The 25,411-nt window shown below is 38.4% G+C and overlaps 1 protein-coding gene across 1 annotated transcript in view; it reads left to right on the top strand.

Annotated features, from left to right (window-relative positions):
- The window catches only part of Taf4b (TATA-box binding protein associated factor 4b), a 138,489-nt gene that overhangs the window by 80,448 nt on the left and 32,630 nt on the right, over nt 1-25,411 (top strand). The window contains exons 13-14 of the mRNA XM_027935756.3: nt 3,646-3,702; nt 24,973-25,077. Coding sequence (XP_027791557.2) covers nt 3,646-3,702; nt 24,973-25,077 — 162 coding nt within the window. The remainder of the gene's footprint in view (nt 1-3,645; nt 3,703-24,972; nt 25,078-25,411) is intronic.

Raw genomic sequence — 25,411 nt, 5'->3', positions numbered from 1 at the left:
AGTCTTTCAATGTAATTAATGTGACTAATATCTCAACTAGCCATGTTGCTGTCATCTCTGTTACTAGTAATTCTCCCAACCCCATTTCATCATTCATTCGATTAATCACCACACCCATTGACCCATGCTTCAATGAAGTGCCCCAGACTTTTACCAACCTGTATTCTCAGCCACTTGCCCATACCTTGGTAAGGTGCCTCAGCCCCGCACAAGGATGTGGGCACAATAGCCCTATCTCTTTGCAGTTTCTACTGTCTCAGCCTCAGCCCCAGTGCTGACCCCTGCCCTGGGACAGGCAGGGAAATAGGACAGGATGTTCTTCCTTGAGCCCACAAGTGCTATAAGCAAGCACTCAGCCATTGTAATGAGGTGGTTTATTGGTGCTTTATTTCCAGTTAAAGTGCTGTAAACAAGGTCATAAACTATTAAATACTAGTCTAGTAGTTATTATTGGATAAAAATTATGATACTTTCTCTTGGTCTATTGGCTTTTCCGTTTTTCACCAGACAGACTTCTAATGTCCCAGATTTCAGTCCCTCCCTCTTAATTCTCTCCTAAGATTAATTCCAATTCAGTATACATCCTGAAATTCTGGGCTTCTATAGCTAATTGCCTGCTTCATATTGCTTCAGTGGCTAATAGGTATCTCAAATTTATTATGTCCAAAAAGACTCTGATTTTTCCCATCCCTCTTGCAGCTTTTCTTAATTCAGTAGATGACACCCATCATTTGCCAGATGTTCAAGCCAAAAATCCTAGGAGTCATCTTTAGCTTCTTTCTTTCTCCTCTTCCCACATTCAGTTCACTTCCTGTTCATTCCCAAAATGTGTCCATGGTGATGTTTTTATCACCACCGTCACCACTGTAGCCTAAACATCTTTTATTTGGACTTTTATAATACCTCCTAACTGATCTCCATTCCCTTCTACAATCCCTCATCATACTATTGTGAGAATAATATTTTCATCACAAAAACAAAAATCTTTTATTGGCTTCTGCCGCAGTCCGGCTGCAGCAAAGTAACGGGTGTGTGTGTGTGTGTGTGTGTGTGTGTGTGTGTGACGAGGAACTTGCGCAGATTGATACAGCAGGAGTGGGAGCTGTTTATTGTAGGACCTGAGCGGTATATATACATTCCACACAGCTTATCTTAATTAACATAAACTCGATACAGCAGTCAACCAATAAGGAATCTCCACACTTAATGGCTCGCTGGCGTTACTTCACAGGCTTCTATTGCATTAAAAATAAAATCCAAACTTTTTACCAAATTTGATAAGGCCTCACATCATCTTGCCCATACCTCCCTCTTGCCTCAGATTGCTCCTCTCACTCACTCCACTCTGACCTTATTCCTGCCTCTTTTGCTCCCGGGGATTGAACCCAGGGGTGTTTAATGCAAAGCTAGATCTCAGCCCTTTTTGTAATTTTTGAGAGGATCTCAATACCTGCAAAGGCTGATCTAGAATTTGTGATCCTCCTGCCTCAGCTTCTTGAGTAGCTGGAAATGTGCTACCACCCCTGGAGGTCTCACTGACCTTTTTGTTCCTTGAGTATGCCAAGCTTGTGTCTGCCAGGGTTTCTAATTAGGCATCTAAAACTGAACGTTGGGTTCTTTCCCCCGAAATCTGCTCTTTGTTAGATCTTTGGCTTCTCAGAAAGTTGAAATTACCATCCTTTCTTATTGCTTAGGCAAGGGTCCTGGGAGTCATCCTTGTTTCCTCTCTTTATTTTATTTTCTATATTCAGCCCATCAACAGCCTGTTTGGCTTTACCTGCAAAATGTGTTTCCAGTCTAATCATTGTCTTCTTTGTTGTGATGCTAGTTCAGTCTGCATTCATTTTTCTCTCACTCAGTCTCTTACTCACAACAGTTGCTTTGGAATGGTCTTCTTATTGCACTGGGTGCCAGTTCTTTAGTCTTGAATCCCTGCAGCGCCCCCTCTACATAGCTGCAGAAGACCCCTTTTGAAAGGCACCTTAGGGGCGACTCCTCTGTGCTTTAAACCCTCCAGTGGCTTGTTCTTATAACTGGAATTAACTCCCTTATAAGGCAACACATGATCTTCAACCTTTCTTCCCTTTAAATTTTCTATTTCAAACATAGGGGCTTTCTCTCTGTATTCAGTTATACCCAAGTTTGTTTCCATTATAAGGCTTTAGTATTTGCTGTGCTGTCTGCTTGGAATGTCCTTCCCCCAGATCTTTACATGGCTGCTTCTTTTTTCTCATTCAGACGTCTACTCAAATATCACTCCTCAGAGATAACTTCCCTATCAACTAAAGAGGTACTCACCAGTCTTGTCTGTTCTATCACATCATTCTATTTATTTTCTTTATAGCATTTATCAGTATCAGCATTTTTTTGTATTTTTACTCATCTAAAATTTTACATATCATACATATCAAGTGTAGAACAGTGATCCATAGTGTAATATTTATACTGTGAATAACCAATAAATGGTGGATGACTAACAAAGATGTAATACCCAAATGTGCCCATTATGCTGGAGCAAACAATCATATACACACATGTACATGCATATTTATCTATAAACATGTACACATTTTCATTCTCTCAATATTATAGATAGAATAACGAAAGAGTCCCAAAGTTGTTTTAGTAGGTTGGGAATTAAAATGGAGAAAAAAAATGCATGCTTTAGGTACAATTTAGTATAGGTAGTTAAGTGTTTGAAATTAAAAGCCATGCTGAAGCCTCTTGTGCTTTCTTTTAACAAAGAAAACCCTCCAACCCTTGTGCTTTTCTTTAAAAAAGGTATTGGTAAATTCATAAAACTATCAGTTAAGCTTAGTAAATAATAGAATACTTCTTAGTTTTTTTAGCTTGTTAGCTGTCTTTAGTTAGTGAAGATTGAATTTTATAGAGAAAATACTCAGATTTATAGGAGTTAAGTAACTGTTAGGATGAATAAAAAGGTCCACCTATCCCAAGCATCTTTTCTTGTGAATATATATTTATGATATCAGAAATGAGGTTTATTACGTTTTGTTTTATGATTAAATTATGTATAGCTAATAGCTTGTTTTCTTATGCCAATCTTATGAAAAGTGGCAGTCAGTAAACATTTATGAACATTTACTTGTGCCTGACATTCTAATATATGTTATAGAGAAGATATTTTACTGAAAACGTTAAAATGTATTTCCTCCTTTTTAAAATTATGCTTTTAAAAGAGAGATTTGTTTCAAGGTGACTGAAGTTCTTGATTTTCATGGTTCATGAAATAGCATGTTTTCCAAAACTGCCTTTACCTGAAGATGAGCCCAATGTTGATTGTTTTCATTCTTTTGCGCCAACAGTTCTTCTTTTCTTTTTCTTCATGTGTACCATCCATTTTTTAGTTTCCAGTGTTTCAACAAGAACGTCATGCCTCAACTGGACCTGACTGACATTGTTAGCATCATTTCAGTATAAGCTTCCTCCAGGCTAGAATGCAGCAGCCGGCCCAGATGATGAAGGGGGAGTAAGGGCGGGAGTGCAGCTAGACTGGATTGAGGCATTGCCCCTGGAGCTAGGATTTTCAATCACAAGTGAAATTGTCGTTTATTAAATATTTAACTGCGACTATGGTGTTTAGATGCTCGTAATTTCTATTAAAATTTTCTTTTCCTTTGATAGAGTCGTTCCAATAAAGAAGATCCAGAACAGCTGAGATTAAAGCAGAAAGCCAAAGAGGTAGGACTTTCAAGTCACCATGCTTGCCTTTGTGTTTGAGGGAAGGTTGGCAGCTCTCTCCTGGCAATTAGGTCAGGGTTTATTTTGCTGTTGCATACCATTTGCAGAAGCCTTGGGGAAGGACGGGAACTGCTGAAGGCAAGGGCAGTACTTCAAATGAGGTCAATGAGTTATGTGCTGTCTTTTTAAAATTTACTTTCAAGGCTTAGGCCTGTCTAGAAATGACTCTTTGTAAACTTCAGCAGTGTACTTGGAGGAGTATAGTGTGGGATTAAAAAAAAAAGAAGAAACTTTTGAGATTTAGCATCTGGGACTGTACAATAGGCTACATTTTTCCAGGGTAATTGTTCGTTTTGTAAATCTGATACTGCTTATAATTCTTTGGCTGGGAGGCGGTACTGGGATTTAGTTTTAAATGGAAAATGCCTCTGGCTTTTAATTTTCTGGGCCCAGCAGTTTTCTGTTCTGGAATGGAGCCCTTGTTTCACACAGTTCATGTTTAGCTGCAGGGGTTTTCGTTTATAGCTTAGACTGGTTAAGCTTTTACTCCCAGAGGCCTCTGCATAGCAACTGTAGAAATCAACAAATAAGTTCATTTATGTCTGCAGCCTCCTCTCAGTAGCTGACTTTTTACATTTCCCAATATCCATTTCCTGACTTTTCTAGCCCCAGAGAAAAAAGCTCCACTAATTGGAGCTTATTTTAATTGAGCCTTAATATTGGATCTCACTGGAGTTGCCCCCAGAGCTGCTGAGAACAGAATGAAATGAAAGTACCTAAGGTTGAAGATGTGGTGTGTGTATGATTATGTGTGTGTGTGTGTGTGTGCGCGCACACGCACGAGTGTGTACATGCGTGAAAATTTTCACTTGACCTACAGATTCTTTTCACTCCTGAATAAATCATCAAGCCTGTTCACATTTCTGATTAAGGATCTGACAGCAGACGATAATAAAGACAATTGAGGTGTGAGACGTGTGATATGGAGCTGAAGAAATTGGTTTCTATAGTTACTTGACTGATTTCATGCAATTTTTAAGGATCTTTGTGCTAAATAAGAGTGATTTCCTGAGCAACCTTTTTTCCTTAACTGTGCCTCTTGAACTATGAAATTTGTTGTTGCTTAACATTGCTGCACTTGGCTCCTAGGTGCCAGCAGCAGCAGGTTATTTATGAATGTTTTAAAGGCCCTTATTGTTTGGATTAATGTAGGAGCTGAGGCAAAACAAATGGAAATCTAGTAAGATTCTTACAATCAGTGTGTTGTATTTTCATTAACACACAGAAAGGAAATACATGAACTCTGGGTAGAGAGGTATCAGGGTTGGGACAAGGAATGCCAGAAAGGGAAAACATTAAAAGGAGTTGAAACCATTTTATTTTCAACTCAATATTTCTTGTACTAAATTCTTTTCAGTGGAAAATTTATCTAAAAATGTTAATTTGAGAAATGTACTTGTCTCTTTCATTAAGCAAACCTGGCTTGTTGATAGATTAGTCGGGGATATAAAACCCCATCTTGCTCTTTGTTTTAATTAAGGGCTGCCTGGATACCTACCTCACTTTCTCCTACTTGTATTCCCTTTTTAGAAAACATGTTTCTGAAGCTTACCCTTTTAACCTTAAAGATCTCAACCTTTCTGTTCCTCCTTCATAAACATCTGAATCTTAGGTCAGTTTTTCCTTTGGTGTTGTTTAAATTTTTTTTTTTTTTGAGTGTGTTGTTTGTTGGATTTTTTTTTTAAAGTATTCTGTTTAATTATTCCCTGAGGCATGAATTGGTAGACAGAATTTTTCAAAGAATATTCAGAGAGACAAACAAAACAAAACCCCACTGCCTTTCTTACTGAGAACAGGTAGTAGCAAACCTGTTTATTTTCTTTCCCTTTGCACCTCCACTTTCTTTCAAGCAACATTAAAAGAACTAAATATAATTTCTTTCCAGAGTATCTTGAAAGTTTTCTATTAGCTTCCTGCTGTAAATCCTCTTTGATCAAAAAGGTAATCAAATACATGGCTTTGGTCCAAGAACAGAGCCACTCTGTATTAGTTGCAAATGTTCGAAAGTTAAATATTGTCATTTTTGTCATCTTCCTGTCCCCAAAGCTGTTAGTAACTTTAAGGTTCAAAGGACTCCCCTTCAGAATCAGTTACACAAAGGTACCATATTTTATTTGGTTGCATATTGTCCCTACCTTAATATGGAGTTGAATTGTTCTCTTGTGTGGTAATGTGTAAGGTTATACACTAACCACTATCACCTTGATGTAAACTATAATACTTTGGTTTGTTATTCTTTCCCATTTGACTCTCTGGACAGTTGTCTTCATTGAGTTGTAAAGATTAGCATGGATTTCTTGATGGTGATTAATTTAGAGCTGCTTTGCTTTCCCTTTTTAGGTAATTGGTAATTCCTTCCTATCAAGCTCATCAGAGGAAACAGATTAATGCCAGTATAGAATAAATGAAGAACTGTTTAGAGAAGTTGTAGGCTTTATTTATGCTAGAAACGTTTCAGCAGTGATATTTATCATATAAATATTAAATCATAACCTGAACCACCTTCATAATCTATGTTTGCTTTCAGCCGTTGAGGATGAGGTTTGCTCTTGATCCTTTCTCTTGAGATTATTCTTTTCTCTAATATGATTTTAAAGGCTATTAAATTCTTATGCGGATGAATTGTGTTAAATTGGGTAGGTTTTTAATGGAGATATCCAAAAATTTTTTCAATTCTTCCTGTTGATATGTTTCAATTTTGTCATTCTCGTTAGGTACTTTAATAAAAGATAGGCTATCTCTGGGTTTTCTTGCTCTCAATTCATTGAAGTGGCTCCTGCAATATACTGTTCTTATGGACCTGACGGGTTATCTAATTGAAAACCTTGTTGTCTGGTAAAATGTCTGTGAATATCCTTGTCATGCAAATATTTCATTTTAAATATAGGTGCTTATCTTTTCACTAGTCTTTTTTGCTTCAGTTAAAGAAAAAAATAGATTCTTTATGTCTTATAACTTTAAATTTTTAATACTAACACTTTCAGAATTTCCATTTGCAGGGGGATTGTCCTAGATACCTTACCTAAAATGTAAGGTAGTCTTCCATTTCACCATTATCACAAGTTTTAAATAGATTACTAATTGCTAAATTCTAATTTCAAACAAGCAAGCACATCTTTGTTTAATACAGCTGCAGACTTGTCCGAAATGTGTGGTGTATGTCCTAGATTAACATCTAGCCCTCAGTGTTTTCTTTTCTTACCACATCATCCAAAATTCTGCAGAGCAAGCCATCTGACCTTGCAGTTCAAAAATCCTGATTTCTTAAAACATTTGTTATATATTTTGTGGCCCTCATTTCCTTTTAAATTTCTTCTTCTCCTTTGGGAAATGTGAGTTCAGTGCATCTGTGCAGAGTGAGACAAAGAATTCCTTTATTTCTTTTTAACAATTCCTAGCATTCCCACTTTCATTTTTTAATCAGGCAGTAGAGGGGAGAAAAAGGAATACAAGCCATGTACCTACTGGCACATTGGATTTGCAGAGCAACCTGTAGGAACTGGGCAAAAGAATAAGCATTGAATGATTGAAATACATAGGAGATTAGGAAACAAGTGCTGTGAAGACTTTTTAAAATTTTTTGTTTAAGGAAATCATAGGATATAAAAAACTACAACTTTCCATAAAGCAATATAAATTGTGTAAGAAATGACATACTGAATTATAAGGCTCATTACTAATTAAAACATATATTGTTTAGTTATGAGAGAGGGAAGGTTATTTTCAGGATGAAATTTGAAAAGAGAGTCCGTGAAATGTAATAGTTAAGCTAACCATTAACATAGCAATTGTATTTAAACAATGTTGCTTCTGCATGGGCCAAAATTCATGGAACATTGGATGGGGCAAAAGCAAATTTGTCATTAAGAGTACATTCTAGCCAGGCATGGTGGCACATCCTAGAAACTTAGGATGCTGAGGCAGGGGGGTCACAAGCTTGAGACCAGGCTGGGCAATTTGGCAAGATTCTGCCTCAGAATAAAACTTGAAAAAGGACCGAGGGAGGATGTAGCTCAGAGTTAGAATACCCCTGGGTTCAATCTCCATTATGGAAGAAAAAAATAAGTACATTCTTATTTTTTCTCATAATCAAATTGTGGCAGAATGGAGAAGATATTCTTTAAAAAAAATTTTTTTTAGTTGTTGATGGACTTTTATTTTTATGTGTACTTAGGATCGAACTCAGCGTCTCACACATGCTAGGCAGGTACTCTACCACTGTGCTACAACCCCAGACCAAGAAGATATACTTAAAATGACAAGTTATAAAGAGCTCTTGTATGACATATCTGAGAAACAACAATTAACGCATTAGTAATCTAGGACAGTGATTCTCAAACTTTAATGTGCATGAACATTATCTGGAGGGCATGTAAAAATACAGATTGCTATGCCCCACACCCAGGGTAAGGCCCGAAAATTTGTGTTTCCAGCAGATTCCCAGATGCTGGTCTTATTGCCATTGTTTTTCTACAGATCATATAGAACCATTTGTCTAGGAGGAGATAAAAGGAGGCTTTAATTTTTACTTATTTTCCCTTTAAGTGGTCAGTGAAGGTTAAACAAGATGCTGTGATTTGGGAATCTGAGATTTAGCATGTTGCCCTGGAAGACTTCAGTTACTATCCAGAAGATTTTCTCCCAGAACCATGAAGGCTACACAAGATTTTTTTTTTTCATGTATATTTTCACAAGAGATGTGTATCTTAACTTTTAGATTAAGAATGTGTGTGAGTCTAAAGAGACATATCACTGTCCCAGGGTAGAAGAGGTACATATTACAGAAAAAAAAAAGCAATGAATTTAGATAAGGAGTCTTGGATTTCTATTCATTCTGCCTAGATCTCATTTTGGGGAAGTTACTTTCCTCTTTGAATTTACCTTATTCATTTGTTTTTGTGGTTTGGGGTTTTTGTCTTTTTGGGGTGGGTATTTAAAACAAATGTAACAATATTTGCTCTGCTTGTGAAACAAGGACGTCATAATTTAGCATGAGAAAAAAATCAGCATCTTAAAAACATTAGCCATGGGAACACTTCAGGTAGGTGGTCTGCAAAGCTCTTTAGAGATAGTTTGAGATTGACAATGATATTTTTGTTTCCCATATTTTTATTGGTGCGTTATAATGATATATGATGCTTGGGATTCATTGTTACATTTTCATACCTGCATATGATGTAACAATATAATTTGTCCAATATAATTTCCTAGTATTTCCCATTTCCCTTCTTTCTTAACCTTCCCGTGGGTCCCTTTCCTCTGTTCTATTCCCTTTGTTTTTTATGAGATTCCCCCCTACCCACCCACCCAACAATTTCTTTTCCTCTTGATCTTTAGCTTCCATATATAAGAGAAAAAGAACCCTTGGCTTCCTGACTCTGGCCTATATCAAGTTCCATCCATTTTCCTGCAAATGACATAATTTTGTTCTTTATGGCTGAATAGAACTCCATTGTGTATACATATTACATTTTTTTTTTAATCTCAGCATGGATATTTTAAGTTGGTTTCCTTCCAGATTACTCACAAGAAATTAAGAAGAAGAAGAAGAAGAAGAAGAAGAAGAAGAAAAAAAGAGTGTAAGGACGAGAATTGGGTGGAAATCAAAGTCTTATACTTTATGTTAAATTAGAATAATTATAAATAATAACTATTTTGTCTTTATATAAACTTACTTTCTTGCCTTTTTTTTTTTTTTTTTTTTGTACTGGGAATCAACCCAGGGACACTTAACCACTGAGACCTTTTTATATTTTACTTTTATATTAATATTTTACTTTTATATTTTACTTAGAAGACAGGGTCTCACTAAGTTGCGGAGGCTGACCTCAAACTTGAAATTATCATGTCTCAACCTCCCACGCCACTGGGATTACAGGCATGCACCACTGCACCTGGCTATATGTACTAACTTTAAAAAAAGATTATTTATATATGACAGCGGAATGCATTACAATTCTTATTACATGCATACAGCACAATTTTTCATATGCCCGGTTGTATATAAAGTATGTTGACAACAATTTGTGTCTTCATACATGTACTTTGGATAATGATGTCTATCACATTTCACTATCCTTGCTAATCCCCTTCCCCCTCCCTTTCCCTTCCACCCCTCTGCCCTATCTAGAATTCATCTATTCCTCCCATGCTCCCCCTCTCTACCCCAAGATGAGTCAGCCTCCTTATATCAGAGAAAACATTTGGCATTGTTTTTTTGGGATTGACTAACTTCACTTAGCATTATCTTCATCCATTTACCTGAAAATGCCATGATTTTGTTCTCTTTTATTGCTGAGTAAAATTACATTGTGTTTCTATGCCACAGTTTTTTTTAATTCATTCATCCACTGAAGGGCATCTAGGTTGGCTCCACAGTTTAGCTATTGTGAATTGTGCGGCTGTAAACATTGATGTGGCTGTGTCCCTGTAGTATGCTGTTTTTAAGTCTTTTGGGTATAGACCAAGGAGAGGGATAGCTGGGTCAAATGGTGGTTCCATTCCCAGATTTTCAAGGAATCTCCATACTGCTTTCCATATTGGCTGTACCAATAATTTGTCCAATATAATTGGACAAATTATATACTGCAGTGTATAATTTGTATAATCATACACTGCAGTCCCACCATCAGCATACCTTTTCCCCCACATCTTTGCCAACACTTATTATTGTTTGTCTTCATAATAGCTGCCATTCTGACTGGAGTGAGATGATATCTTAGAGTAGTTTTGACTTGCATTTCTCTAATTGCTAGAGATGATGAACATTTTTTCACATATTTGTTGATTGATTGTATATCCTCTTCTGAGAAGTGTCTGTTCAGGTCCTTAGCCCATTTGTTGATTGGATTATTTTTTGTTGTTGCTGTTTGTTTTTTTGGTGCTTAGCTTTTTGAGTTCTTTTTTTTTTTTAAATCATCTGGTATACTATTTTATTTTATTTTTTTTTAATTTTTTATTGTGGGTTGTTCAAAACATTACAAATTTCTTGACATATCATATTCCACACTTTGATTCAAGTGGGTTATGAACTCCCACCTTCACCCCATACACAGATTGCAGAATCACATCAGTTACACATCCATTGATTTACAAATTGCCATACTAGTGTCTGTTGTGCTCCGCTGCCTTTCCCATCCTCCCCCCTCCCCCCTCCCCACCTCTCCCCTCCCCTCCCCTCCTCTCTCTCTACCTCCTCCACTGTATAACCCTGAGGGTCTCCTTCCATTACCATGCCATTTCCCTTCTCTCTCCCTTTCCCTCCCACCTCTCATCCCTGTTAAATGTTAATCTTCTTCTCCTGCTCTTCGTCCCTACTCTGTTCTTAGCTACTCTCCTTATATCAAAGAAGACATTTGGCATTTGTTTTTTAGGGATTGGCTAGCTTCACTTAGCATAATCTGCTCTAATGCCATCCATTTCCCTGTAAATTCTATGATTTTGTCATTTTTTAATGCAGAGTAATACTCCATTGTGTATAAATGCCACATTTTTTTATCCATTCGTCTATTGAAGGGCATCTAGGTTGGTTCCACAGTCTTGCTATTGTGAACTGTGCTGCTATGAACATCGATGTAGCAGTGTCCCTGTAGCATGCTCTTTTTAGGTCTTTAGGGAATAGACCAAGAAGGGGAATAGCTGGGTCAAATGGTGGCTCCATTCCCAGCTTTCCAAGAAATCTCCATACTGCTTTCCAAATTGGCTGCACCAATCTGCAGTCCCACCAGCAATGTACAAGTGTACCCTTTTCCCCACATCCTCGCCAGCACTTGTTGTTGTTTGACTTCCTAATGGCTGCCAATCTTACTGGAGTGAGATGGTATCTTAGGGTGGTTTTGATTTGCATTTCTCTGACAGCTAGAGATGTTGAGCATTTTTTCATGTACTTGTTGATTGACTGTATGTCCTCCTCTGAGAAGTGTCTGTTCAGGTCCTTGGCCCATTTGTTGATTGGGTTGTTTGTTCTCTTATTGTCTAATTTTTTGAGTTCTTTGTATACTCTGGATATTAGGGCTCTATCTGAAGTTTGTTCCCAGGGTGTAGGCTCCCTATTTACCTCTCTTATTGTTTCTTTTGCTGAGAAAAAACTTTTTAGTTTGAGTAAGTCCCATTTGTTGATTCTAGTTATTAACTTTTGTGCTATGGGTGTCCTATTGAGGAATTTGGAGCCCGACCCCACCGACTGTAGATCGTAGCCAACTTTTTCTTCTATCAGACGGCACGTCTCTGATTTGATATCAAGCTCCTTGATCCATTTTGAATTCACTTTTGTGCATGGCGAGAGAAAGGGATTCAGTTTCATTTTGTTGCATATGGATTTCCAGTTTTCCCAGCACCATTTGTTGAAGATGCTATCCTTCCTCCATTGCATGCTTTTAGCCCCTTTATCAAATATAAGATAGTTGTAGTTTTGTGGATTGGTTTCTGTGTCCTCTATTCTGTACCATTGGTCCACCCACCTGTTTTGGTACCAGTACCATGCTGTTTTTGTTACTATTGCTCTGTAGTATAGTTTGAAGTCTGGTATCGCTATACCGCCTGATTCACACTTCCTGCTTAGCATTGTTTTTGCTATTCTGGGTCTTTTATTTTTCCATATGAATTTCATGATTGCTTTCTCTATTTCTACAAGAAATGCCTTTGGGATTTTGATTGGCATTGCATTAAACCTATAGAGAACTTTTGGTAATATCGCCATTTTGATGATGTTAGTTCTGCCTATCCATGAACAGGGTATATTTTTCCATCTTCTAAGATCTTCTTCTATTTCTCTCTTTAGGGTTCTGTAGTTTTCATTGTATAAGTCTTTCACCTCTTTTGTTAGGTTGATTCCCAAGTATTTTATTTTTTTTGAAGATATTTTGAATGGAGTGGTTGTCCTCATTTCCATTTCAGAGGATTTGTCGCTGATATACAGGAATGCCTTTGATTTATGCGTGTTGATTTTATATCCTGCCACTTTGCTGAATTCATTTATTAGCTCTAATAGTTTCTTTGTAGAGCCTTTTGGGTCTGCTAGGTATAGAATCATATCATCTGCAAATAGTGATAATTTAAGTTCTTCTTTTCCTATTTTGATGCCTTTAATTTCTTTCGTCTGTCTAATTGCTCTGGCCAGTGTTTCGAGAACTATGTTGAACAGAAGTGGTGAGAGAGGGCATCCCTGTCTTGTTCCAGATTTTAGAGGGAATGCCTTCTGTTTTTCTCCATTCAGAATGATGCTAGCCTGAGGCTTAGCATAGATTGCTTTTACAATATTGAGGTATGTTCCTGTTATCCCTAGTTTTTCTAGAGTTTTGAACATAAAGGGATGCTGTACTTTGTCGAATGCTTTTTCCGCATCTATCGAGATGATCATATGGTTCTTATTTTTAAGTCTATTGATGTGGTGAATAACATTTATTGATTTCCGTATATTGAACCAGCCTTGCATCCCAGGGATGAATCCTACTTGATCATGGTGTACAATTTTTTTGATATGTTTTTGTATCCGATTCGCCAGAATTTTATTGAGGATTTTTGCATCTAGGTTCATTAGAGATATTGGTCTGTAGTTTTCTTTCTTTGAAGTGTCTTTGTCTGGTTTAGGTATCAGGGTGATGTTGGCCTCATAGAATGAATTTGGAAGTTCTCCCTCCTTTCTATTTCCTGAAGTAGCTTGAAAAGTATTGGTATTAGTTCTTCTTTAAAGGTTTTGTAAAATTCTGCTGTATACCCATCCGGACCTGGGCTTTTCTTAGTTGGTAGTCTTTTTATGGTTTCTTCTATTTCCTCAATTGATATTGGTCTGTTTAGGTTTTCGATATCCTCCTGACTCAATCTGGGCAGATCATATGACTTAAGAAATTTATCTATGCCTTCACTATCTTCTAATTTATTGGAGTATAAGGATTCAAAATAGTTTTTGATTATCTTCTGTATTTCTGAAGTGTCTGTTGTGATATTGCCTTTTTCATCCCGTATGCTAGTAATTTGAGTTCACTCTCTTCTTCTCTTCGCTAGCATCGCTAAGGGTCTGTCGATTTTGTTTATTTTTTCAAAGAACCAACTTTTAGTTTTGTCAATTTTTTCAATTGTTTCTTTTGTTTCGATTTCATTAATTTCAGCTCTGATTTTAATTATTTCTTGCCTTCTACTTCTTTTGCTGTTGTTTTGCTCTTCTTTTTCAAGGATTATGAGATGAAGTATGAGATCATTTATTTGTTGGTTTTTTCTTTTTTTAAGGAATGAACTCCAAGCAATGAATTTTCCTCTTAGAACTGCTTTCAATGTGTCCCATAGATTCCGATATGTTGTGTCTATGTTTTCATTTATCTCTAAGAATTTTTTAATTTCCTTCTTGATGTCTTCTATAACCCATTGATCATTCAGTAACCTATTGTTCATTCTCCAAGTGATGTATGCTTTTTCCTTCCTTCTTTTATCGTTGATTTTCAGTTTCATTCCATTATGATCAGATAAGATGCATGGTATTATCTCTACTCCTTTATATTGTCTAAGAGTTGCCCTGTGACATAATATATGATCTATTTTTGAGAAGGATCCATGTGCTGCTGAGAAAAAAGTGTAACTGCTTGATGTTGGGTGGTATACTCTATATATGTCAATTAGGTCTAGGTTATTAATAGTGTTATTGAGTTCTATAGTTTCCTTATTCAACTTTTGTTTGGAAGATCTGTCCAGTGGCGAGAGAGGTGTGTTGAAGTCTCCCATGATTATGATATTGTGGTCTATTAGACTCTTGAACTTGAGAAGAGTTTGTTTGACGAACATAGCTGCACCATTGTTTGGGGCATAAATATTTATGATTGTTATGTCTAGTTGGTGTATGGTTCCCTTAAGCAGTATGTAGTGTCCCTCTTTATCTCTTTTGATTAACTTTGGCTTGAAATCTATTTTATTTGATATGAGTATGGACACTCCTGCTTGTTTCCGAAGTCCATATGAGTGATATGATTTTTCCCAACCTTTCACCTTCAGCCTATGTATGTCTTTTCCTATCAAATGCGTCTCCTGTAGGCAGCATATTGTTGGGTCTTGTTTTGTGATCCATTCTACTAGCCTGTGTCTCTTAATTGGTGAGTTTAAGCCATTAACATTTAGGGTTATTATTGAGATATGGGTTGTTCTTCCAGCCATATTTGTTTATTTCTGTTACTAAACATGGTTTGTTTTCCTCTTTGATTATTCCCCCCCCCCCTTTACTGTCCTACCTCACACTGTTGGTTTTCATTGTTATTTTCCATTTCCTCTTCCTGTAATGCTTTGGCGAGGATGTTTTGAAGAGATGGTTTTCTAGCTGCGAATTCTTTAAACTTTTGTTTATCGTGGAAGGTTTTAATTTCATCCTCCATCCTGAAGCTTAATTTCGCTGGATACACAATTCTTGGTTGGAACCCATTTTCTTTCAGTGTTTGAAATATGTTATTCCAGGATCTTCTAGCTTTCAGAGTCTGTGTTGAAAGATCAGCTGTTATCCTGATTGGCTTACCCCTAAATGTAATCTGCTTCCTTTCTCTTGTAGCTTTTAAAATTCTCTCCTTATTCTGTATGTTGGGCATCTTCATTATAATGTGTCTAAGTGTGGATCTCTTATGATTTTGCACATTCGGCATCCTGTAGGCTTCTAGGATTTGGGATTCTGTCTCATTCTTCAAGTCTGGGAAGTTTTCTTGTATTATTTCATTGAATAGACTTCTCATTCCTTTGGTTTGGAGCTCTGTACCTTCCTGTATCCCAATGACTCTTAAGTTTGGTCTCTTAATGTTATCCCATATTTCTTGGATGTTCTGCTCATGGTTTCTTAACAGTCTTGCTGAGCTGTCTATGTTCTTTTCCAGTTGAAATACTTTGTCTTCATTGTCTGATGTTCTATCTTCTAAGTGTTCTACTCTGCTGGTAGTATTCTCCATTGAGTTTTTAAGTTGGTTTATTGCTTCCTGCATTTCTAGGATTTCTGTTTGTTTGTTTTTTATAACCTCTATCTCCCTGTATAGTTGATCCTTTGCTTCCTGGATTTGTTTGCGTAATTCGTTGTTGAAGTGATCTTTCATTGTCTGATTTTGCTGTTTAATGTCTTCCTTGATACTCCAGACCATCTGAAGCATGTATATCCTGAATTCTTTATCTGACATTCCATCTGCTGCAGCTGTTACCTCTCCTAAAGTTGCATTGACCTGCATTGCTTGTGGTCCTTTCTTTCCTTGTCTTTTCATACTGCTTGCGTATCTTTCCTGCAGGTGCGGGCGGCGGCTCTGCTCTCTCCTTATTCCAATTGGGGTGTCGTGGCTACCACGCCGGCAGGTCACTGGGCCTGTTCTGGGAGCTGGCGGTGGCTCTGTTCTGCCCCTACTCCAATTGGGGTGACGAGTGTACCACGCCGGCAGGCCACTGGGCCTGATCCGCCGGTCGGTTGCAGGTTTGCCTACCCTGCAGGCGCGGGCGGCGGCTCTACTCTGCCCCTACTCCAAATGGGGTGACGTGTCTGTCGTACCGGCAGGCCACTGGGCCTGTCCCATTGGTTGGTCGCAGATCTGCCCACCTTTCGGGCACGGGTGGAGGCTCTGCTCTGCCCCTACTCCAATTGGGGTGTTGTGACTACCCCGCCTGCAGGACACTGGGCCTGTTCCTGGCACGGGCGGCGACTCTGCTCTGCCACTACTCCAATTAGGGTGGTGTTTGTACCACGCTGGCAGGCTCCTGGGCCTGATCCGCCGGTCTGTTGTAGGTCTGCCTACCTTGGAGGCGCGGGCGGCGGATCTGCCATGCCCCTCCTACCACGCCTGCGGACCCCTGGGCCTGATCTGCAGGTTGATCACTGGTCTGCTTACCCTGCGGGCACGGGTGGCGGTTCCGCTCCGCCCCCCACTCCAATTGGGGTCACGTGACCACCACACCGGCAGGGCCTGATCCGGGCGTGGGAGAAGGATCTGCTCTGCCCCTACTCCAGTTGGGGTGACGTGTGTACCACACTGGCAGGCCACTGGGCCTGACCCGCCAGGCTGTCACAGGTCTGTTTACCTTGCAAGCGCGAACGGCGGCTCTGCCCTGCCCCTCCTACCACGCCCATGTACCACTGGGTCGCGGGTCTGCCCACCTTGCGGGTGCGGGTGGTGGCTCTGCTCCGCCCCCTCTCCAATTGGGGTCACGCGGTCACCACGCTGGCGAGCAGGCTCCGGGCGCTGGCGGCGGCCCGGCTCCTCCCCTCTGGCTCGACGACAAATTGAGGAGACTCGGGTGACTGTGCCTCACCCCCCCTACCAGGAGACCAACTGCTTATGTCACCGCTGGTATTTATGAAGTTCTCTCCTCCGCCGCTTTCTGCTGACATCAGATCTCTGCCATGTTGGTATCCTATGCGAATGGCAGCATTTCGTTCCCCTTGCCGGGCAACCAAAGCAACGGGTGAGTCCTGACCGGCCCTCAGCAGGACCCGGACTGAGAAGCAGTTTCCGCGGGCTCCTAGCCCCGGGCCAGGGAAGTTCCGGGAGCCGGAACTCGGCCGCTCCGTGCTCGGTGAAAGCTCCTATAAGTGTAAGCTCCAAGAAGCAGTCCCCGCGGGCTCAGTTCCGGGAGCCGGAATTCGGCTGCTTAGTGCTTGGTGTATGCTCTGATAGGAGCAGGGTCCAAGAAGCAGCCTCCGCAGGCTCCGCAGCCCTGGGCCAGGGCGGTTCCGGGACGGTTCCGGGAGCCGGAACTCGGCCGCCCCGCGCTCGGTGTTCGCTCCGATAAGATCAGGTTCTAAGAAGCACCCAGGCTCTGAACCCTAGCAATCTGTCTGCAAGCCGCAGGCAAATTGCAGCCTGAAATTACCTGATCTATGGCTGAATGAGCTGCGGTCAGTCGAAAACAGGGAAGGTGACGTCAGTTTACCAACATGGTGGCTGCTGGCCTCCTCTGTGGTCTGACCGGTGTGGAGAACCGAGATGGACCGCTTCCTTCCCCCGTCTCGAACCCAGAATTCAGCCCTGAGTACGGTGCTTGCGCGGCTGGCAGAAACTGCAGCGCTGTAACCCTGCGTCTCTATCCCAGCGCGCGCTGCGGACTCTAGCCGCGGGGCGATTTGCTGAATAAGCAGTGTTACCCTCCGTGCGACAAACCTCTCGCGTTTGAGTCCCCGTAGCCGATCCTCGTGCGATGGAAATCCTTCCTCCAGATTCCGGAGCACCCCACTATTGCTGGAAATTCCTAACAAGATATCCTTTAGCCGTCCTGACTTGTCATACTCCCACACAGTGAAGCAGCACACGGGGGCAATGCACTCCCCTCGCCGCCATCTTCCTTCTCCTCGCTTTTTGAGTTCTTTATATACCCTAGAGATTAGTGCTCTACCTGATGTGTGAGGGGTAAAAATTTGCTCCCAGGATATAAGCTCTTTGTTCACTTCACAGATTGTTTCTTTTGCTGAGAAGAAACTTTTTAGTTTGATTCCATCTCATTTATTGATTCTTGGTTTTAATTCTTGCACTATAGGAGTCTAATTAAGGAAATTGGGGCCTAATCCCACATGATGAAGATTAGGGCCTACTTTTTCTTCTATTAGATGCAGGGTCTCTGGTTGTATTCCTAAGTCTTTGATCCACTTTGATTGAGTTTTGTGCATGGTGAGAGACAGGGGTTTAATTTTATTTTGTTGCATATGGATTTCCAGTTTTCCCAGCACCACTTGTTGAAGAGGCTATCTTTTCTCCAATGCATGTTCTTGGCACCTTTGTCTAATATAAGATAATTGTAGTTTTGTGAGTTAGTCTCTGAGTCCTCTATTCCTTACCATTGGTCTACCAGTCTGTTTTGGTGCCAATACCATGTTGTTTTTGTGACTATTGCTTTGTGGTATGGTTTAAGGTCTGGTATAGAGATTCCACCTGCTTCACTCTTCCTGCTAATGATTGCTTTAGCTATTCTGGGTCTCATATTTTTCCAGATGAATTTCATGACTGCTTTTTCTATTTTTATGAAGAATGACTTTGGAATTTTGATCAGAATTGCATTAAATCTGTATAATGCTTTTGGAAGTATGGGCATTTTGATAATACTAATTCTGCCTATCCAAGAGCAAGGTAGAGCTTTCCATCTTCTAAGGTCTTCTTTGATTTCTTTCTTTAGGCTTGTGTAATTTTCATTATGTAGATCTTTCACTTCTTTTGTTAAGTTGATTCCCAAGTATTTTATTTTTTGAGGCTATTGAAAATGAAGTAGTTTTCCTCATTTTTCTTTCTGAGGATTTGTCACTGATATACAGAAATGCCTTTGATTTATGGGTGTTGATTTTTATATCCTGCTACTTTGCTGAATTCATTTACTAGTTCTAGAAGTTTTCTGGTGGAACTTTTAGGGTCTTCCAGGTTTAGAATCATATCGTCAGCAAATAGTGCCAATTTGAGTTCTTCTTTTCCTATACATATCCCTTTGATTTCTTTTGTCTAATTGCTCTGGCCAGTATTTCAAGAACTATGTTGAATAGAAGTGGTGGAAAAGGGCATCCCTGTCTTGTTCCAGTTTTTAGAGGGAATGCCTTAAATTTTTCTCCACTTAGAATGATGTTGGCCTGGGGCTTAGCATAGATAGCCTTTATGATGTTAAGATATGTTCCTGTTGTCCCTAGTTTTTCTAGTGTTTTGAACATAAAGGGGTGCTGGTTTTTGTCAAAATGCTTTTTCTGTGTCTATTGAGATGATCATATGATTCTTATCTTTTAAGTCTATTGATGTGATAAAGTACATTTATTGATTTCCATATGTTGAACCAACCTTGTATCCCTGGGATGAATCCCACTTGATCATGGTGCACAATATTTTTGATATGTTTTTGTATTCTATTTGTCAGAATTTTATTGAGAATTTTTGCATCTATGTTCATTAAAGATATTGGTCTGAAGTTTTCCTTTTTTTTTTTTTTTGATGTGTCTTTGCTTGGTTTTGGAATCAGAGTGATATTGGCCTCATAGAATGAGTTTGGAAGTGCTGCCTCTTTTTCTGTTTCCTGAAATAAATTGGAGAGTAAATAAATAAATTGGAGTTCTTCTTTAAAGGTCTTGTAGAACTCGGCTGTGTATCCGTCTGGTCCTGGGCTTTTCTTGGTTGGCAGACTTTTGATGGGGTCTGCTATTTCGTCACTTGAAATTGATCTGTTTAAATTGTGTATATCATCCTGATTCAATTTGGGCAAATTATATGATTCTAGAAATTTGATGCCTTCAATATTTTCTATTTTATTGGAGTACAAGTTCTCAAAATAATTTCTAATTATCTTCTGTGTTTCTGTAGTGTCTGTTGTGATATTTCCTTTTTTCATCATGTATGTTTGTGATTCCCCAGCCCTTTTTAATATTTTATTTTGAGACAGAGTCTTACTGAGTTGCTTAGGGCCTCACTAACTTGCTGAGGCTGGCTTTGAACTCATGATCCTCTTGCCTTGGCCTACCAAGCTGCTGGGATCACAAGCATGTGCCAGTGGGGCCTGGCTACTATTAATATTCTTAATGATGAAAAGCTGACTACTTTATTCCAAAGATTAGGAAAAAGACACGATATTTGTTTTTAACCACTATTTTTCAATGGTATACTAATAAGTCCTTGCAGGACAATAAGGCAAGAAAGACGAATAAAGGCTAATTAGACCAAGACAGAGAAGTAAAATAGCTGGTCTTTTAATTTTCTTAAATGTATCTTCCACTGATCAAAATGTTTTCATTTTGCCAAAGACCAGTTTGTCACTTTTTTCTTTTATGGATGCACTTTGGGTATTATGTCTAATAACTCTTTGCTAGACTTCAAGCTATGAAGATTTTCTCCTATGTTTTCTTCCCTAGATGTTTGTGGTTTTCCATTTTGAGTTAATTTTTATAAAAGGTCTGAGGTTTAGGTCCAGATTAATTTGTGTATATGTGTGTGTGCATAGGTGTCTAGTTGCCCGTACATTTGTTGAAAAGACTGCTGGATACTAAAGTGGTAAGGATAGGTTTTATTGATAATATGCTATTGGAACAGGCAAAGTGGTTCAGTTGAACGGAACCAGCCTCCTTTGATTGGTATAGAAGTTACTGGGCATTTTATTTATTTTTGTCTTGCCATTTACTTGTATCTTTTAACTTTTTTATTTGTTTTTTTTCTTTCTTTTTTTTTTTTGGAATTCCATGATAGTAGAGTGTATTTTGACATATATACATGAAGTATAACTGATTCTAATTAGGATTCCATTCTTGTGGTTGTACATGATGTGGAGTTTCACTGGTGGTGTATTCATATATGAACATAGGAAAGTTATTTCCAGTTCATTTTACTATCTTTCCTATTCCCATTTCCCCTCCCTTTCCTTCATTCTCCTTTGTCTGCTCCACTGAGATTCTGTTCTTCCCTCATCCCTTTATTTTGTCTTAACATCTGCATATCAGAGAGAACATTTAGTCTTTGGTTTTTGGGGGATTGGCTTATTTCTCCAGTGCCATCCATTTACTGGCAAATACTATAACTTCATTATTCATGGCTGAGTAATAATCCATTGTTTATATATATCACATTTTCTTTATCCGTTCATCTGTTGAAAGGCACCCAGGTTGGTTTCATAGCTTAGCTATTTGAATTGAGCTGATATAAACATTGATGTGGCTTTTTAAATGGAGAATGTGAGAATAGAAGGGCATGAGTGGGAACTCAGTAAAGTTAGTGAAATGAAAAAAAACCTTAAAATGGGAACGGGGCTTGGTCTATTTGAAACCCATCTGAGTTTGCTAACTGTTGCTTATTGAAATTAGGCACTTCTCTTCCAGAGGCTGGCAACAAGGGCCTCATCTTCAGGTGCTGGCTAGAACAAATAAGAATTCTTTTGGCAGCCTTGAGTTTTCTTAGATAGGCCCTTTCTTCAAGAATTGATATCATTCTAAGGATGCAACCTTGAGATGGTACAAACCATGTCAGCATTTTATTTAGTTCTTTTTAAACCAGTGTTGAGGCTTAGTTGAGAAGTGGATTCAGAGGAACATGGGTAGAATTTGGTCAAGAAGAGAATTTTTGATATTTCGCAAATGAATTGTTTTCCAACCTGATCAAATCCAGTTGGCTGTATTTATACAGATCTTCTTTCTGTTCTGTTCCATTAATCTGTCTGTTTCTTTGCCAGTATTACATTATTTTTATTATTATAGTCTTATAGTAAATCTTAAAATCACATAGTATAATTCTTTCAATTTTGTTCTTTTTTTATCAAGATTAAACCATTCTAATTTATTTGTCTTTTCAGATAAACTAACTTTGTTAGCAGCTGTTTATTTTGTCGTGCTGGGAATTAAATCCAGGGCCTCATGCAGGCCAGGCAAGTGGCCTATTACTGATCTATGTCTAGCCCCCATATAAAATTTAGAACCAACTTACCATAGCTGCAATACCAATTTTATTGCAATTGTGTTAAATGTGTAGGTCAATTTGGAGAGAACCAAAATCTTTATAATGTTGAGTCTTGTGATCCATTAACACAGTGTGTCTCTTATTATGTGTTTTGACTTTACATCTTGTAGTTTTGCTAACCTTATCTATTAGTACTAGAAGGATTTTGGTTTTGTTTTTCATATATAACTTGGGAGTTTTCTGCAGTTAGTCATGCAACAATTTTGTGTCCATGGATGAGCCCCTAAATCAGTGTCTATTTCTACTAAACTCAACTCAATTGTTGTCATCTTCAACCAGTTTTGCCAAATCTGCAGTATTGCCTAGAACTTCCTCTTATTCTAGTTTTGAGTGTCTGGTTTCTCTTTTTTGTGATGGCTAAGATAATATTGTAGAGAGTTTGTTAAAAGTACAGGGCCAACCAGAACTATGATCAGTTTCCAATTTTCTGTATGTTAGCAAAATTTTCTATAGCATTGTATGTAAAACTTAAGAAAACCAAAGTAATCATTTGTAGAGTAGAGAAAATTATTTGCTACATAGATTGGGGAATTTGAAGACTGGGGTCAATTTAAAAACATTTTACTTGGTATGACTACCTTGCAGATTCTTTTTCTCTACAGGGAAGAATTTTAAAATATAATTTGATTTGTGCTGTAGGGTAGATTAACTGAATTTTTTTTTTCTTTTTTGTCACCTAGAAGTTCTGGATTGTGGCAGCATCAAACTAAACTATTTTTTATTAAGACTAGCAGCAACAAAATATTTTACAACTTCTGAAAACACTTTTCTAATTATTTAAAATAAAACTCACAGATTAAAAGGTATTCTGTCCTACATTTTGTGGAGCAAATGGAAAATGATTCTTAGTTCACTTCCTTCCTTTCTTTCTTTTTTTGATACCGTGGATTGAACCCAGGGGTGCTTAATCACTGAGCCTTATATTTTTTATTTTGAGGCGGAGTCTCATTGGGTTACTTATAGCCTCACTAAATTGCTCAGGCTGGCTTTGAACCTGTTGTCCTCCTGCCTCAGCCTCCCAAGCCGCTGGGATTATAGGCATGTGCCACCATGCCTGGCTCTTACTTTACTTTCTTTGGTTAGTTGTTTAAATACATTCTCGTTACTGTAACAAAATACCTTAGACTGGGTAGCTTATAACTAATAGGATTTTATTTCTCAAGTTCTGGAAGCGGGGAAGTCCAAGATCAAGATGCCATTTGATTTGGAGTCTGATCAGAGACCCATTCTTCATATATGCCTTGTTTTCACATGGCGGAAAGAGCAAGGAGTCTCTCTTCTGGCTCTTTCATCAGGGCACTGATCCCATTTGTGAATGCTTCATCCACTGGAACCGTCACCTCCCAAAGGCCCTGCTTCGTAATACTGTCACCTTGGGGGTTTGGATTCAACATTGAGACACAGACATTCAGAGCATACCATCTGTTTTCTACTTTATTAAAGATTCAATTACTATTGGATTACTCATTGTTTTTTTTAATATTCAAATAATCCGAAGTTATCTTAAAGTGAGATGTATTTATGCAGTAACATAAATAAATAAATATCAGTTCCAAGGATGAAACTACACAGATTGTTTCCTATTTTTATACTGCTTTTATTCATTCATTTATTTGTTTTGTAGTACTGGGGCTTAAATCCAGTAGTGTTCTACTTGAGCACCAACCTGTTTTATTTTAAGACAGGATCTCACTAAGTTGCCCAGGCCATCCTCCTCCCTCAGCCTCCAGAGTCATCAGGATTGTAGGCATACACCATTGCGTCTGCCTTCATCCTGTTCTTAAAAAAATAAAAATTTAAAAAAAAAGTATTTAAAATTTGGTTAATGCTCTTTTGAAGAATATTGCCAGTGTTTCTCCATAGGTTACCTTCATTTGACTGTCTTGATCCTGTTAGAATAAGTGACTTTCAGCGAGCCTCATCTTGCCTCTTTGTCCTCTCCAGTAGTAAGGTTTTGATGGGAATTGAATATTGTTCCTCTTTTGGAAAAACTTAGAGACAAATTTAGAAGTATTTTGCTTTTACTTTCACACCTTATTTTTTCAAAAAATACCTAAATGACACTTAGCTGCCTTGACGAAATGATGCCGTTTCTGCCTTTCATAGGACATCTTTCATGCACATACTCAGAAATTATACCTTGTAGATTCGGGCATTCTGGATTAGTGTGATGAAAGCTATATAAAAAAAAAATCACTTCACTTTTTTTTCTGTGAAGATAAATATAGAGTAAAATCCATGATTTTTATTTGCAAAGGAGGCAGCATGATGTATTAAAAATGTTTGTAATTAACGCTTGGCTCCAAGTGCTATTTCTTTCTGTTATTACTTGTGTGACTTTTGAGAAGTTGTCATAGAATTTCACTGTCTCCATTCATAAACAAAGGATGACAAATATATTTAATTTTCATATGTTGAAGTAGTTTTTTAAAAAAAATCTGAAAGGTTGACTTTAGTGGGCCAGTCTTTCTCCAACTTGATGTTCATCATATTCTTCAGACATTTCATAATTGTGCTTAAACCAGGGAGAAATTGTGGTTTAGATGCCTTTCTTTTCTTGTGTCCTGTACTCCCTTTACCTAAGTTTTTTGCCTCTTCTGGATAAAAACTAAGGACTAAAGTTCTTGTTTCTGGAAGAAAGGAGTCAGAAAACATGCCCTTGGGTATAAGGGAATCTAATATTTATTTTATACTATAACTTTATTTGGGGAAGTATACAGAAATAGGCTTAGTGATCAGTTTCTTTTTTCCTCTGAGCATGAGTGTATATAAACATGGCTGGTTTTTTTTTTTTTTTTCCATCTCCTAGTTACAGCAATTGGAACTCGCCCAGATACAGCACAGAGATGCTAATCTCACAGCTCTTGCAGCTATTGGACCAAGGAAGAAGAGACCACTCGAATCTGGAAGTGAGGTACTGACATAGCACCCATTATTTTATTTTTCATATCAAGCAAGCATGCTAAAAAGACGCAAAGAGATGGAAATAGTTTGCCCTGCTCTGCATGTTGTTGCTGCCAAACTCTTAGACAATTTTTTCCAGGTTTTTAAGATGTATGTCCTTTTGAAAATTTATTCCTACTTTTACTTACTCAAACTTCTTCCTTTCCCCCTATCTCCAGTTGTACTGAGTCTATTTCAACTTTTTGTTTCTGTGTATTCTTTCTAGAGGTTTTATATAATCTTTTCCCCTCTGTTTATCTAAATCTAGCTCATCTGTTAAGATTGAATCTGCTATCTTATTTCTT

Source organism: Marmota flaviventris, chromosome 16, assembly GCF_047511675.1.
Source record: "Marmota flaviventris isolate mMarFla1 chromosome 16, mMarFla1.hap1, whole genome shotgun sequence".
In the NCBI taxonomy this organism is placed as follows: domain Eukaryota; kingdom Metazoa; phylum Chordata; class Mammalia; order Rodentia; family Sciuridae; genus Marmota; species Marmota flaviventris.
The sequence above is the reverse complement of the archived record's forward strand: the minus strand, read 5'-3'. Positions and strand labels throughout refer to the sequence as shown.